At 32.5% G+C, this 14,063-nt stretch overlaps 1 protein-coding gene across 1 annotated transcript in view; it reads left to right on the top strand.

The window, feature by feature from the left end:
• LOC143053691 (uncharacterized) overlaps positions 1-14,063 on the top strand; it is a 64,667-nt gene that overhangs the window by 12,582 nt on the left and 38,022 nt on the right. Inside the window, exons 8-11 of the mRNA XM_076226479.1 lie at positions 1,873-2,087; positions 3,123-3,290; positions 8,927-9,060; positions 10,086-10,242. Coding sequence (XP_076082594.1) covers positions 1,873-2,087; positions 3,123-3,290; positions 8,927-9,060; positions 10,086-10,242 — 674 coding nt within the window. The remainder of the gene's footprint in view (positions 1-1,872; positions 2,088-3,122; positions 3,291-8,926; positions 9,061-10,085; positions 10,243-14,063) is intronic.

Below are 14,063 nucleotides of genomic sequence, written 5' to 3'. Positions count from 1 at the left end.
TAACTATATTTGTTGTATGGAATGATTGTTAAGTGTACATGTCTAGTGGGCAGATGTCATGTGACCTTGACCTCATTTTCATGGTTCAGTGGTCAAAGTTAAGTTTTTGAGTTTTGGTCTTTTTATCTAATGCTATATGCCATAGGTCAACTATATTTTGTGTATGGAAATATTTTATGATCTTTATGTCAGTCGAGCAGGTTTTATTTAACCGTGACCTCGTTTTCACGGTTCATTGCACAGTGTTAAGTTTTTGTGTTTTGGTCTATTTTTCTTAAACTATAAGTAATGTGTCAACTATATATGTTGTATAGAAGCATTGTTAGCTGTACCTGTCTGCCTAGCATGGTTCATCTGACCTGGACCTCTTTTTCAAGGTTCATTGGTCTTTGTTTAGTTATCTTGGTTAATGTTAAGTTTATGTGACAGTTGTAATAAAGCTTAGCTTTATACTTAGGACTATCAACATAATATCAATGATTAATATAGAAGGCGAGACATTTCAGCGTGTGCACTCTTGTTCTTTTTTTACTGATAATTAGTGTAGTTTCTTTGCAGTTAACTTGTAGCTTCAGTCTAAGGTTAAAGTGTTTCAGTCATCAATCAATTTCAATAACTTTGTCAAACCTTTATGTAATTTGGCTTTAGTTGGACAGAAGCTTTAATAGACTTTAAAATTTATGATCAAAAGACTTGTCCTTAAACAAAATAATGAACATTATTTTTCGCATTTTACTGTCTAAAAGGCTTAGATTTTAGCAGGTTCAACAAATTAATGTAACAAGTAGATACAGATACAGTCTGGAGTTAAAGTTTGGTGCACCTCAATTACTTTGTCAAACCTTCATAAAATTTAATGAAATTTTTGCAGAATTGTTTTAGATAATGTCTGAAGCAAAATTGGGAAAATTTAGTAGACTTAAGTTTTTTCTTTTTCAGTAATTTACTGATAGATGGATTTTTTGGGATCTAACATTTTCAGACATTCTGAGATTCCATTCTTTTTCACATAATAAATTCACAAACCTTCATTGATTTATATATAGTTTGGAAATAAAATTTGGAAAGCAGCTAATTTTCAAGATCAAGCAATAGCATCTGAAGAAAAAAGTTAGATATATCATCATCAGAACAAACTTTTTACAGTCAACATTACACATGGAACCCATTATGAATTTTTACTTTATATAAACTGTTTAATTGGTTGATATATTGTTACTGGTGACACATGATTGGCTGATATTTATAGTCATTGATGACACATCAAAGAAATAGTTGGGTAATCTTGATAAAGATTGGTGATACATAATTGGTTAATCAGTATCAGGCTTTGACAGATTTAACTGAACAATTCTTACTAGATTGTGTTTCATCTGAGACAAAAGTCCATGAATGCACAACATAGGGATGCTATGCTTATTATAAGCAGCTGCTTAAGTGTATAACCATGCAATTTTTTTCAGTTTTTATGACTAATTAAGTAATAGGAACATAATATCTTGTATATGGGATCATTGCACGTCTACACATCTGTCAAACAGGGTTCACCTGACCTTTACCTCATTTAATTGATCACCGATCAAGGTTTTTGCTAGATAATTACGTCCATATCTCAAACTATACTTGGTTTGAGATTGATTGTAAGGGGCACATGTCTATTCAGCAAGTATCATCTGACTTTGACTTCATTATCATGGTTCATTTGTACATGTTAGATTTTACTTAGTTTGGTCCTTTTATCAGATACTATCAGCAATAGGTCAACTATATTTGGTGTATGTAATGACTAAAAGGGGAACATGTTATTATCTGTAAAGCAGATGAGAAATCTCAGTGTGTGCACTCTTATTAATATATTTAAATTTTAATCAGGTGGGATCCAAACAATGTTATACCCTATGAAACCTGTGATTCATCCTACAATCCATCAACTGACAGTCACCATGACTACAGACAAAATCTTTGTCCTACACGTACATTGGTGACAACAAAGAACTCCTTTAGTGTTGGTAATGAAGTAGACTTTAGCACAAGTCCAACTGTGATTACAGAAAAAGTATTTGCTGTCCAGTATATTACAACTCCAAGTAAGTATAGTAGAATTAAAGAGGATGACTTGGAAGAATTACAGAGAGTCTTAATTTTCATAGCTTCCATCAGTCTCTGTCATCTTTGTCTGTGGTTGTATTGGGCTAATTGGAAGCAAACATTAAAAAAATGTGTCTGATGATCACAACCAAAATGGCTAACATGGCTAAAAATAGAACATAGAGATAAAATGCAAGTTTTGTCAATTGTCTTGAAAATTGTTATAGATAGAGAAAATTTTACTGTGTAGAAATGTTCATAGTGTTAAGATCTACATACTGTCTATTTACATTTAAATGTATACATGATATTAGTTATTGCCCTTAAAAAACAATTTTTTATCAATTTTTTTGCATTTATGGTCTATTATCTTAATAATTTTGATTTTAAGATAGAAACCTCAAATTATGAAAATAATCAGCAAGAAAGGATCTACAAATAAATTATCTTGGTATAAATCACTAATTAGATTCCTATCATAGTAATTGCCAGTAAATGAAAATATTCATAATTTTATTTGGCAGTCTTTTTGCCTATTATCTTGAAAACTATACTAGAAAGTGAGAAATTTAATATGACAAAAAGAAACAGCAAGACAATATCTTCAAATAGTTATTGGCTAATTGACTTTTTACACATAAAATGGTTAGTTGAATTTTTAACATGTTAAAGGAGCGTTTGCCTGTAAATAACAATTTTTACGATATTTGCTTTTAATCTTTAAAATTATAATACAGAGGAATTTTATATAGCAAAGATGATTAGTAAGACTGAGTCCACATATACTCTTTAAAGTCTCTAGTTTGAGATGAAAAATGCTTAATTTATCAGTTGGGAATATAAAACAAATGACATAGGTCTTTTTCAAAATGTTTAAAGAAGAGGAAAAGAACATTGGATAATATAACATCAGTGGGACAGCAACTAAACAACAAATATTGACCTGAATAGTAGACAACAATTACGAAGGTTAATATTATCAAATAAAGTATTTCAAATTTTTTGAATACATAGTTTGTGTTTTCTTTTCGCAGATAGAGCACCGTATTGGTCAACAAATACAAGGACCTATAGAACAGATGACAGAGCTATAGATACAACAGCTAGCTATTTCTATTTTACTGATGATGATGATGGAGATTTTTATACTTTCTATGATATGCCTTACAATGATCCATACTTCTATTTTGATACATCACGAGGTATGTATACTTACTATGAAATGCCTAACAGTGATCCATACTTCTATTTTGATTCGTCACAAGGTATGTATACTTACTATGATATGCCTTACAGTGATCCATACTTCTATTTTGATGCATTACAAGGTATCTATACTTACTATGAAATGCCTAACGGTGATCCATACTTCTATTTTGATTCGTCACAAGGTATGTATACTTACTATGATATGCCTTACAGTGATCCATACTTCTATTTTAATACATCACAAGGTATGTATACTTACTATGATATGCCTTACAGTGATTCATTCTTCTATTTTGATTCATCACAATGTATGTATACTTACTATGATATGCCTTACAGTGACCCATACTTCTATTTTGATTCATAACAAGGTATCTATACTTACTATGATATGCCTTACAGTGATCCATACTTCTATTTTGATACATCACGAGGTATGTATACTTACTATGAAATGCCCTACAGTGATCCATACTTTTATTTTGATTCATCACGAGGTATGTATACTTACTATGATATGCCTTACAGTGATCCATACTTCTATTTTGATGCATCACAAGGTATCTATACTTACTATGATATGCCTTACAGTGATCCATACTTCTATTTTGATTCATCACAAGGTATGTATACTTACTATGATATGCCTAACAGTGACCCATACTTCTATTTTGATTCATCACAAGGTATCTATACTTACTATGATATGCCTTACAGTGATCCATACTTCTATTTTGATACATCACGAGGTATGTATACTTACTATGAAATGCCTTACAGTGACCCATACTTCTATTTTGATTCATCACAAGGTATCTATACTTACTATGATATGCCTTACAGTGATCCATACTTCTATTTTGATACTTCACGAGGTATCTATACTTACTATGAAATGCCTGACAGTGATCCATACTTCTATTTTGATACATCACAAGGTATGTATACTTACTATGATATGCCTTACAGTGATCAATACTTCCATTTTGAATCATCAAGCGGTAAGTATACTTACTATGATATGCCTTACAGTGATCCATACTTCTATTTTGATACATCACGAGGTATGTATACTTACTATGAAATGCCTTACAGTGATCCATACTTCTATTTTGATTCATCACAAGGTATGTATACTTACTATGATATGCCTTCCAGTGATCCATACTTCTATTTTGATACATCACGAGGTATGTATACTTACTATGAAATGCCTTACAATGATCCATACTTCTATTTTGATTCATCATGAGGTATGTATACTTACTATGATATGCCTTACAGTGATCCATACTTCTATTTTGATTCATCATGAGGTATATATACTTACTATGATATGCCTAACAGTGATCCATACTTCTATTTTGATTCATCATGAGGTATATATACTTACTATGATATGCCTTACAGTGATCCATACTTCTATTTTGATTCATCATGAGGTATATATACTTACTATGATATGCCTTACAGTGATCCATACTTCTATTTTGATTCATCATGAGGTATATATACTTACTATGATATGCCTTACAGTGATCCATACTTCTATTTTGATTCATCATGGGGTATATATACTTACTATGATATGCTTTACAATGATCCATACTCAGAGGTGTAGCACCCAAATTCATATTGGTACTGCAGAAAATTATATGAGTTGCGAAGCGATTCACCCCGCCTCAGAGAGGCGGTTAGTCGGCAGGGCTTAAGGCCCCGAAAAAATTTTGGATAAATCCTGCATTCTGACCCTTTTCTGACACTGAAATATCGCTTCTGAAAATTCCATTTTTGTAAGTAATAAACTTCAAAATATAAAAAAAAGAATAAAAAACATGCATTATATATATATATGTGTCAAAAAAGTCAACAATTTAACTGGATAGGAAAAACGGAATATCTTAGCTTAAAGTAATACTTTCAATTAGTGTCGGACACCTGGCTATGACAGTAGGGGTCTTGGCATGCTGCTGCTTTGAAATTATAAAAATGTACAAATAACTTAGAATAGAGTTTCGTGATGTCCCCCTCTAAACATAGAGCAAACGACGTTAGAACATTTTCGTTCATCATCATTTCTAAAGACAGTGATTATAGTGTTAAAAAATGCATTCACATAAAGTTCAGCTGATCAAAAGTATCATAAAACGCAGGCTAATGTTTCATTATCTATATAAAAAAGGTTGGTTTTGTTTTAAATATAAAACCCATGTTTTTGTTTTGGTTGGTTTTGGGAAAGAAATGCAAAGAGTTGGGTGTGTTTTGAGAATATACTAGTAATGGAATAACATTTTCCTTTTTTAAAGGTTAATGAACGGGCTTGTAACTCGCATAAGAAACACCCTGACTTCAGCCATCATTCTCTTTTTTTAATTTATTGATATGCCAATCCTAGGGGCATTATGTTTTAGGTCTGCCTCTCCGTTCGTCTGGTCGTCTGTCCGCTTTAGGTTATAGTGTTGGTCAATTAAGGTAGTTTTTGATGAAGTTGAACATATCAACTTAAAACTTTGTACACATGTTCCCTATGATATCACATGATCTTTCTAGTCGTCATGCTGAATTAGAGTTTTGATCTCAATTTTACGATCCACTGAATATAGAAAATGAAAGTGGCCGCTTCAGGTTAAAGTTTTTGGTCAAGGTAGTTTTTGATGAAGTAGAATTCCAACAAAATTGAAAGGTATTATCTTTCTTATTATTATATTTCGAAATTAAAGTTTTTATCCGTATAATGGTCAACTGAACATAGAAAAAGATAGTGCGAGTTGGGCACCTGAATACTATGAACACATTCTTGCTGTATATTTTTTTCTGTCAGTGACGGTGATCATGACTGAAAAAAAACAAATACAAAAATGAGGTAATGATGCAAGGGCTGGTCTTCCATTATGTACCATTTTAAGGACAAGTCATAGGGATCAAATTGACAACTACATGTAAATGTGACTGCTGGACTTATATCCAGGGTGTGTATTCGTAACGCATGGTTACAGATTTTAGCGTCATGGAATGCTTACTTTCAGCATTTTTTCAATAGCACACAGTAAATTGTAAATTTTTAGATGGTGAAACTCCGGCATTATGGATATATTATTCAACCAAATGCCTCACTGAAGTTTTGCCTCTTTGGTATTTTTTTCCAAAAATCTGCCTTAATAAAATTGACGGTACCAATTTTCCTGCACCAGATGCGCATTTCAACAAAACATGTCTCTTCAGTGATGCTCGTGGACAAAATATTTGAAATCCAAAGCTTATATAAAAGATGAAGAGCTATAATCCAAAAGGTCCAAAAAGTATAGTCAAATCTGTAAGAGGAACCAGAGCTTTGCATGAGGGAGATACATTCCTTAATTTATAATAATTTCTAACATTTTGTAACAGCAAATTTAAATAACACAAAAAAAATCCGTATTTTCATGCCAGTACCGAAGTACTGACTACTGGGCTGATGATACCCTCGGAGACTAACAGTCCACCAGCAGAGGCATCGACCCAGTGGTTAGTAATAAAATAAACGATACCAATTTTTCTGCACCAGATGCGCATTTCGACAATACATGTCTCTTAAGTTTCACACGTTTTGTTCAATGACGTAAACTTAGTAAATGTTTAATAAAAACAGTGTTAAATTACAAGAGAAATTTAACTCGCATTCTGTTTTTCGTATGTTTTGTTCAATAACTTTCTTTGCAGAAACTCTTTAAACAGCGATGTTGAGGAGTTTAGTACTTGCTTACTTTAGTTCTTCCATGTCACTGAGTTATAGACATATTCATACAAAAAAGTCAGTCAACTGTTGTTATGAAATGTTTAAACCAGGATAATTGTAGAAAAGAGGAAAGATACAAGAGGGACAATCAAAGTTATAGATCGAAAATAAACTGACAACGCTGGCATTTGAAATAGAAATTTGAATTGAAATACTGACCATATCTTGAGGGGAAGAATTATTTTTTGGAATAAGGGAAAAGGGAGAGGTGCCAATTCACAACATCATGTTTTAATGTACAAAAGTAAAAATTAAATATAAATTCAAATCAAATAACCAATTTGAAGTTCTTTGACTTCAGTTATTTTATGTCAGAAACCTATTTGTTTTAAAAATGTAATTACAATCCAAATTCAGACCTGTATCAAGTGTGAATATTGTGTCCATTGTGGCCCTAACTTTTCATTGTTGGACATCTGCGGTCATATCCAGCTGTGCTAATTAGCGAAGCAATTTATTTGTTATTATGATTAATCTTAGATGTCATTATAGAATTTAATAATAACTTATATCTAATACTATTAATTATGATTTTAACCTTATTTTACATGATTTCCAAAGCATCAGTAAATACATGTGAGCGACACAGCCTCTTGAGAGCCTCTAGTTAGTCATGGTATTGTCAGTTCATTAACAACTTATGACTAAATGAGTCGGAATGTATTTTTGGTATCTTTTGACTCTCTCTATGACATTTTATGTTGTTCTTGCTGTAAAACCATTGAATCAGCATTGATATAAATTTGACAGTTTAATAAAGAATTAAACCTGTGATCAAGTCTTAGAAAATAACCTATATGAGTGAAAATATTTCATTCCTTTGACCCACACCTATTTGTGTTACATTTTGTAATGCCAGGTAACATTTTCTCATCCTTTTGCATCCGTCCTCCGTCCTCGTTGTCATCCATTTAAACTTTTACCAAAATTTTCTCCTCTGAAACTACTGAGACAAATTTAACCACACTTGGCCACAATCATCATTAGGGTATTTAGTTTATTTAATTTGTCCCTGGGCCCCTCCTGCCCACCAACATGGCAGACATGGGTAAAAATAGAACATGGTTGTAAAATTCAGTTTTTGGCTTATATCTCTGAAACTAAATCATACAGAAAATCTGATGGGGTAAAAATGGTTGTGAGATCTATCTTCCCTGAAATTTTCAGATGAATCAGACAACTGTTGTTGGGTTGCTGCCCCTGAATTAGTAATTAAGTAGTTTTAAGGATATTTTGCAGTTTTTGGTTGTTGTCTTGAATATTTTTATAGATAGAGATAAACTGTAAACAGCAATAATGTTCAGCAAAATAAGATCTACAAATGAGTCAAATGATCAAAATTGTAAATTGACCCTTTAAGGAGTAATTCCCTTTATAGTCAATTTTTACCAATCATTTCTTAAATTTTGTAATGTTATACAAAAATCATCTCCTCTGAAACTACTCAGACATATTTAACCAAACTTGGCCACAATCATCATTAGCCTAGGGTATTTAGTTTATTTAATGTGTCCAATGACCCAGCCTGCCAACCAACATGGTCCACATGGCTAAAAATAGAACATTGTGGTAAAATACAGTTTTGGCCTATATCTCTGAAACGAAAGCATGTAGTGCAAATCTGTCAATAGATAAACATGTTAATCAGGTTGAGATCTATCTGCCCTGAAATTTCAGACTTAAGTTTTGAATTTTCCTTTGAGTTCCCTTTTATTTATTTTGTACCTTTTATAATTTTTATTCTAGCCAAAATACTCTCCTGAACAGCATTTTTTACCTAGCATTAACTGTTTTGAAATAGATTCATTTTAAAAACACAAAAAACTGAACATTTTAATGGATTTATGTTTTTAGGATATTTACGTGTAAAGTCAACGTTTCCTCATGAAGTAGGAACAACTTGGCATAGTTATATAGTGACTATATCTACACAAGATTCTTGTTATAACAGAGCGACAGGAACTGTTACTATATCAACATATAATGAGGTAAGTTCTGCATGAATGGTATTCCAGTACAAAAAAACTATATTGAATAAGTTTTATGTGATTGAATGGCCACATAGAGGGTGGGTGGGGGGGAAGGACCTTTTTCGGGACGTTTTTTTTAGCTTGGGATTTCAGGATTTACCCTTTCAGGATCCTGGATTTCTGTTTTTGAGATTTCGGGATGTTTGGAATTTTTTTTTAAAATTCTGGACCTCAGGATTTCATGTTTTTAAGCCCAGGATTTTGGGGTCAGGACCAATCCCACCCCCCTTCACATAGGGTGCTAGGTGCATTATGTTTTCCATCTGTGTTTCTGTTTGTTTGTTTGTCTGTCTGTCTGTCCATCTGTTCTGCTTCAGGTTAAAGTCTTTGGCCAAGGTAGTTTTTGATGAAGTTAAAGTCCAATCAATATGAAACTTAGTACACTTTGTTCTCTATGATATGATTTTGATGCAAAATTAGATTTTTTACACTAATTTCATGGTCCAGTGAACACAGACAATTATAGTGCCCACCTTAGATTAAAGTTTTTGGGGAGGAAGTTTTTACTGAATTTGAAGTCCAATGAACTTGAAACTTAGTATACATATTCCCAATGCTATGATCTGTCTAATTTTAAGGTTTTACCGCAATTTCACCGTCCACTGAACATAGAAAATGATAGAGCTGGTTGGTCATCCGTGTTCTATGGACACATTCTTGTTAGCAAAATTTCAATGGGTGAAACTATTCCACATAGTATGGTAGGTTTTAGTATTTTTTTAAGTCATATAGACTTAGTCCCGTAAGATTGAATTAAGGGTTGCTACTAACTTGACTTAATGATTATATTATGTTAAATTTGAAATTTGTGTTTCTCAATGAACAGGTAAACTAAACCAAACTACAATGTAATGAACTTTAAAGCAGGAGCCATAGGAAAATAACACATATATAAATTGTCACCAATATTTAAATCATTATATAAATAGAAAAAAAAATATATAGATCTGACGTATTATATTCATTGCTGTTAATGTTTTCAGGCTCCAGAATTTCCAGATTTACCTGCCACAGTAGAACTATCTGAGAACAGAACAGGTGGCGAAGTTTACACTTTTGCTATTAATGATCCAGAAGGAGATGTATATACACATAGTATCTTTAGAATTACACCAAGTACAGATATATTTTATCTGGATGGTATGTTTATAATATACACACACAATCCTTAGTATTTCCGTAAGGTAACAGATATAAATTCAATCTTAAATTGATGGTATAATTATACCACCGCTTTGAAAAAAAAGGGGGTATACTGTTTTACCTCTGTCTGTCCTTCCGTCAGTCCGTCAGTCCATCAGTCCGTCAGTCCGTCAGTCTGTCAGTTAGTCCGTCCGTCCCATAAATATTTTTCGTCACATTTTTCTCAGGAACTTCACTACCAGGATTTCTGAAATTTTGTTTCAGGCTTGATATAAGTCAGCTATACCGTGTGATGCGTTTTCAGATTCATCACTCAACAACTTCCTGCTTACCGAACACTTGTTTGATTTTACACATGATAGCCAAGTTGAAAATTTTTCGTCACATTTTTCTCAGGAACTACAATACAAGGATTTCTGAAATTTGGTTTAAGGGTTAATATAAGTCAGCTATACCGTGTGATGCGTTTTCAGATTCATCACTCGACAACTTCCTGTTTACCGAACACTTGCATATTTTTACACAATTAATATTATCCACTTGCTGCGGTAGCTCGCAGTTTCACTTGTGTACATATGCAATGTACCAAAACAATATCTGATACAATTAAATTTAACAATACTTTTAGATGTATAGATGGTATATTAGCTCTCAATAATGGCGACTTCAGTATGTATACTAAAGAAATTTATCCTGTTGAACTAAAGTTAGATCACGCTAATACTGATAATGAATGAACACTGACCTTTCCTCGATGTTTTATTTATATTTATCATTAACGGGAAACTCAATACCAAAATTTATGATAAAAGAGATTATTTTTCATTCCTTATCGTTAATTATTCACTCCTCTGGGTGCAGGACTTTCTCACAGTGTTGAAGACCCATTGGTGACCTTCGGTTGTTCTTTGCTCATTGTCTCTTTGACATATTCCCCATTTCCATTCTCATTTCTATATGTTATCTTTTGGTCTAATCATAGTGGTGTGGGATGGGTTAAACCTTCTTACCTGTCTATTGTTTTTCAACCTTCAACAGGTAATGGCCCAGATATTTTAGAAATTACAGATTTTGGTGGAATAATCTTTTTAAGCCCCTGTGACAAAATGTCGGGGGCATATTAATTTTCCCCTGTCTGTCTGTCTGTCCATTTGTCTGTCTGTGTGTCCATCTCTATCGATTAGGATATATTGTTTGTCCAGCTATCTCCCTCTTCAGTTTTAGTAGTACAACTTAATATTTTGTAGGATGTTCATACACATAATGAAAGTGGGCATGGCCGCAGGAATTTGAATTTTCCAAATATTCTGAAAAAGAAGGGTAGTTGGTCTTAGTCATTTTTTTGGTACGCTGTATAAAGAGATCATGGTTTTGGAGATACAGCTTTGAAGGATGTTCATAATCATAAGGGAGGTGTAGGTGGCCACATAATTTGATTTCTTTAAAAAATTCTGAAAATGACAGGTTGCTAGAATTTTTTGTGTACTAGCAGCATAAAGAGATCATGCTCCTGCTACAGTTATGTCATTATGATTAAGTGGGGGCATCGGTGGTGTCTTCCAGACACATATCAATTTCATGATGTATGCCAACATCACTGTTTGTCAAATCTAGAATATGTGGAACTATACTTCTGATATATAGGAGAGCAAAAAAGGAGGATAGGGGCATTGTCTATATCTAGTTTTTATACGCCCGTCAAAATTTTGACGGGACGTATTATGGTATACAAATGTCCGGTGTCTGTCCGTCTGTCTGTCTGTCTGTCCGTCCGTCTGTCTGTCCGGCGTAAACATGTCGCACCGTAACTTGAGAACGACTTATCCAAATTTCATGAAACTTTAAAATAGTTGTTTTTTATGATGGTCAAATGATCTGTATACTTTTTGGTGAAAATAAGATTAAAACTTTTTGAGTTACGGCACTTTGTAACTAAAACAGGGGTGTGTTTTTTTCACATGTCGCACCGTATCTCAAAAACGATTCTTGATTATGGCTTAAAACTTTAAACACTTCTAAGTTATATTAATCTTAATATTTGTATACTTTTTGGTGATGATTCAAAATTTTATTTTTGAGTTATTGAGTATTTTGTAAAAAAGGGGGAGGGTTTTTTTACATGTTGTGCGGTATCTCAAAAACAATTTATGATTATTGCTAAAAACTTTACACACTTCTTTGTTATATTAATCTAAAGATCTGTATACTTTTAGGTGATGATTCAAAACTTTATTTTGGAGTTATTGAGTATTTTGTTAAACAGGGGAGGTTTTTTTTACATGTTTCGCTGTATCTTAGTTATATTAATCTTAATATCTGTATACTTTTTGGTGATGATTCAAAATTTTATTTTTGAGTTATTGAGTATTTTGTAAAAAAGGGGGAGGTTTTTTTTACATGTCGCACCATATCTCAAAGACGATTTATGATTATTGCTTAAAACTTTACACATGTCTTTGTTATATTAATCTAAAGATCTGTATACTTTTTGGTGATGATTCAAAATTTCATTTTTGAGTTATTGAGTATTTTGTAAAAAAGGGGGAGAGTTTTTTTACATGTGGTGCCGTATCTCAAAAACAATTTATGATTATTGCTAAAAACTTTACACACTTCTTTGTTATATTAATCTAAAGATCTGTATACCTTTAGGTGATGATTCAAAACTTTATTTTGGAGTTATTGAGTATTTTGTTAAACAGGGGAGGGTTTTTTTTACATGTCACGCTGTATCTCAAAAATAATTTATGATTATTGCTTAAAACTTTACACACTTCTTTGTTATATTAATCTAAAGATCTGTAAACTTTTTGGTTTGATTTAAAATTTTATATTAGTGATATTTAGTTTTTTGTAAAAAAAAAACAGGGTTGGGGCTTTCACATGTCCCATCGTGTCTCAAAAACAATATATGGTTATTGCTTAAAACTTCTCAGAAACTATGATTATTGCATAAAACTTCAACACAAGACGTCGGGCGTATCATGCGCTCATGGCGCAGCTGTTTATTCAGTTGAGTTATCTCTCAAACATCCATATTATTTTAGATCAATGACATTCATTTAAGGCATACATTTCAAGAGTAAGTTGTAACATAATGATTAAGAGGGGTAATCTTTGTATTGAAAGTTCAAACTAAAATTAGGTGCATCTTTTTTTAGCCAAATGGGCCAAGTGAGCTTTTCTCATCACTTGGCGTCTGTCGCCCTTCATCCGTTAACTTTTACAAAATTCTTCTCTGGAACTACTGAGCCAGATTTAACCAAATTTGGCCACAATCATCATTAGGGTATCTAGTTAAAAAAATGTATCTGATCAGTGATGATAATGCCAACTAATCAAGATTAATGCAATGGCTAAAAATAGAACATAGGGGTAAAATGTAGACTGGCTTATATCTCTGGAACCAAAGCAGTAAGAGCAAATCTGAATATGGGTAAAATTGTTTATCAGGTCAAGATCTATCTGCGCTGAAATTTTCAGACAAATCGAACACCCCTTGTTGGGTTGCTTCCCCTGACTTTGTAATTTTAGGAAATTTTTCGGTTTTTGGTTATTATCTTGAATATTATTATAGATAGAGATAAACTGTAAACAACAATAATGTTCAGTAAAGTTAGATTTACAAATAAGTCATCCTGACCAAATCGGTCGTTTGACCCCTTAAGGAGTTATTGTCCTTTGTTGTAAATTTTTAACAAATTTTTGTAATCTTACAAAAAAAATTCTCCTCTGAAACTACAGAGACAAATTTAACCAAACTTGGACATAATCATTATAAGGGTATCTGGTTAAAAAATTGTTTCCGATGACCAAGC

This window comes from Mytilus galloprovincialis, chromosome 12 (genome assembly GCF_965363235.1).
Source record: "Mytilus galloprovincialis chromosome 12, xbMytGall1.hap1.1, whole genome shotgun sequence".
In the NCBI taxonomy this organism is placed as follows: Eukaryota; Metazoa; Mollusca; class Bivalvia; order Mytilida; family Mytilidae; genus Mytilus; species Mytilus galloprovincialis.
The sequence above is the reverse complement of the archived record's forward strand: the minus strand, read 5'-3'. Positions and strand labels throughout refer to the sequence as shown.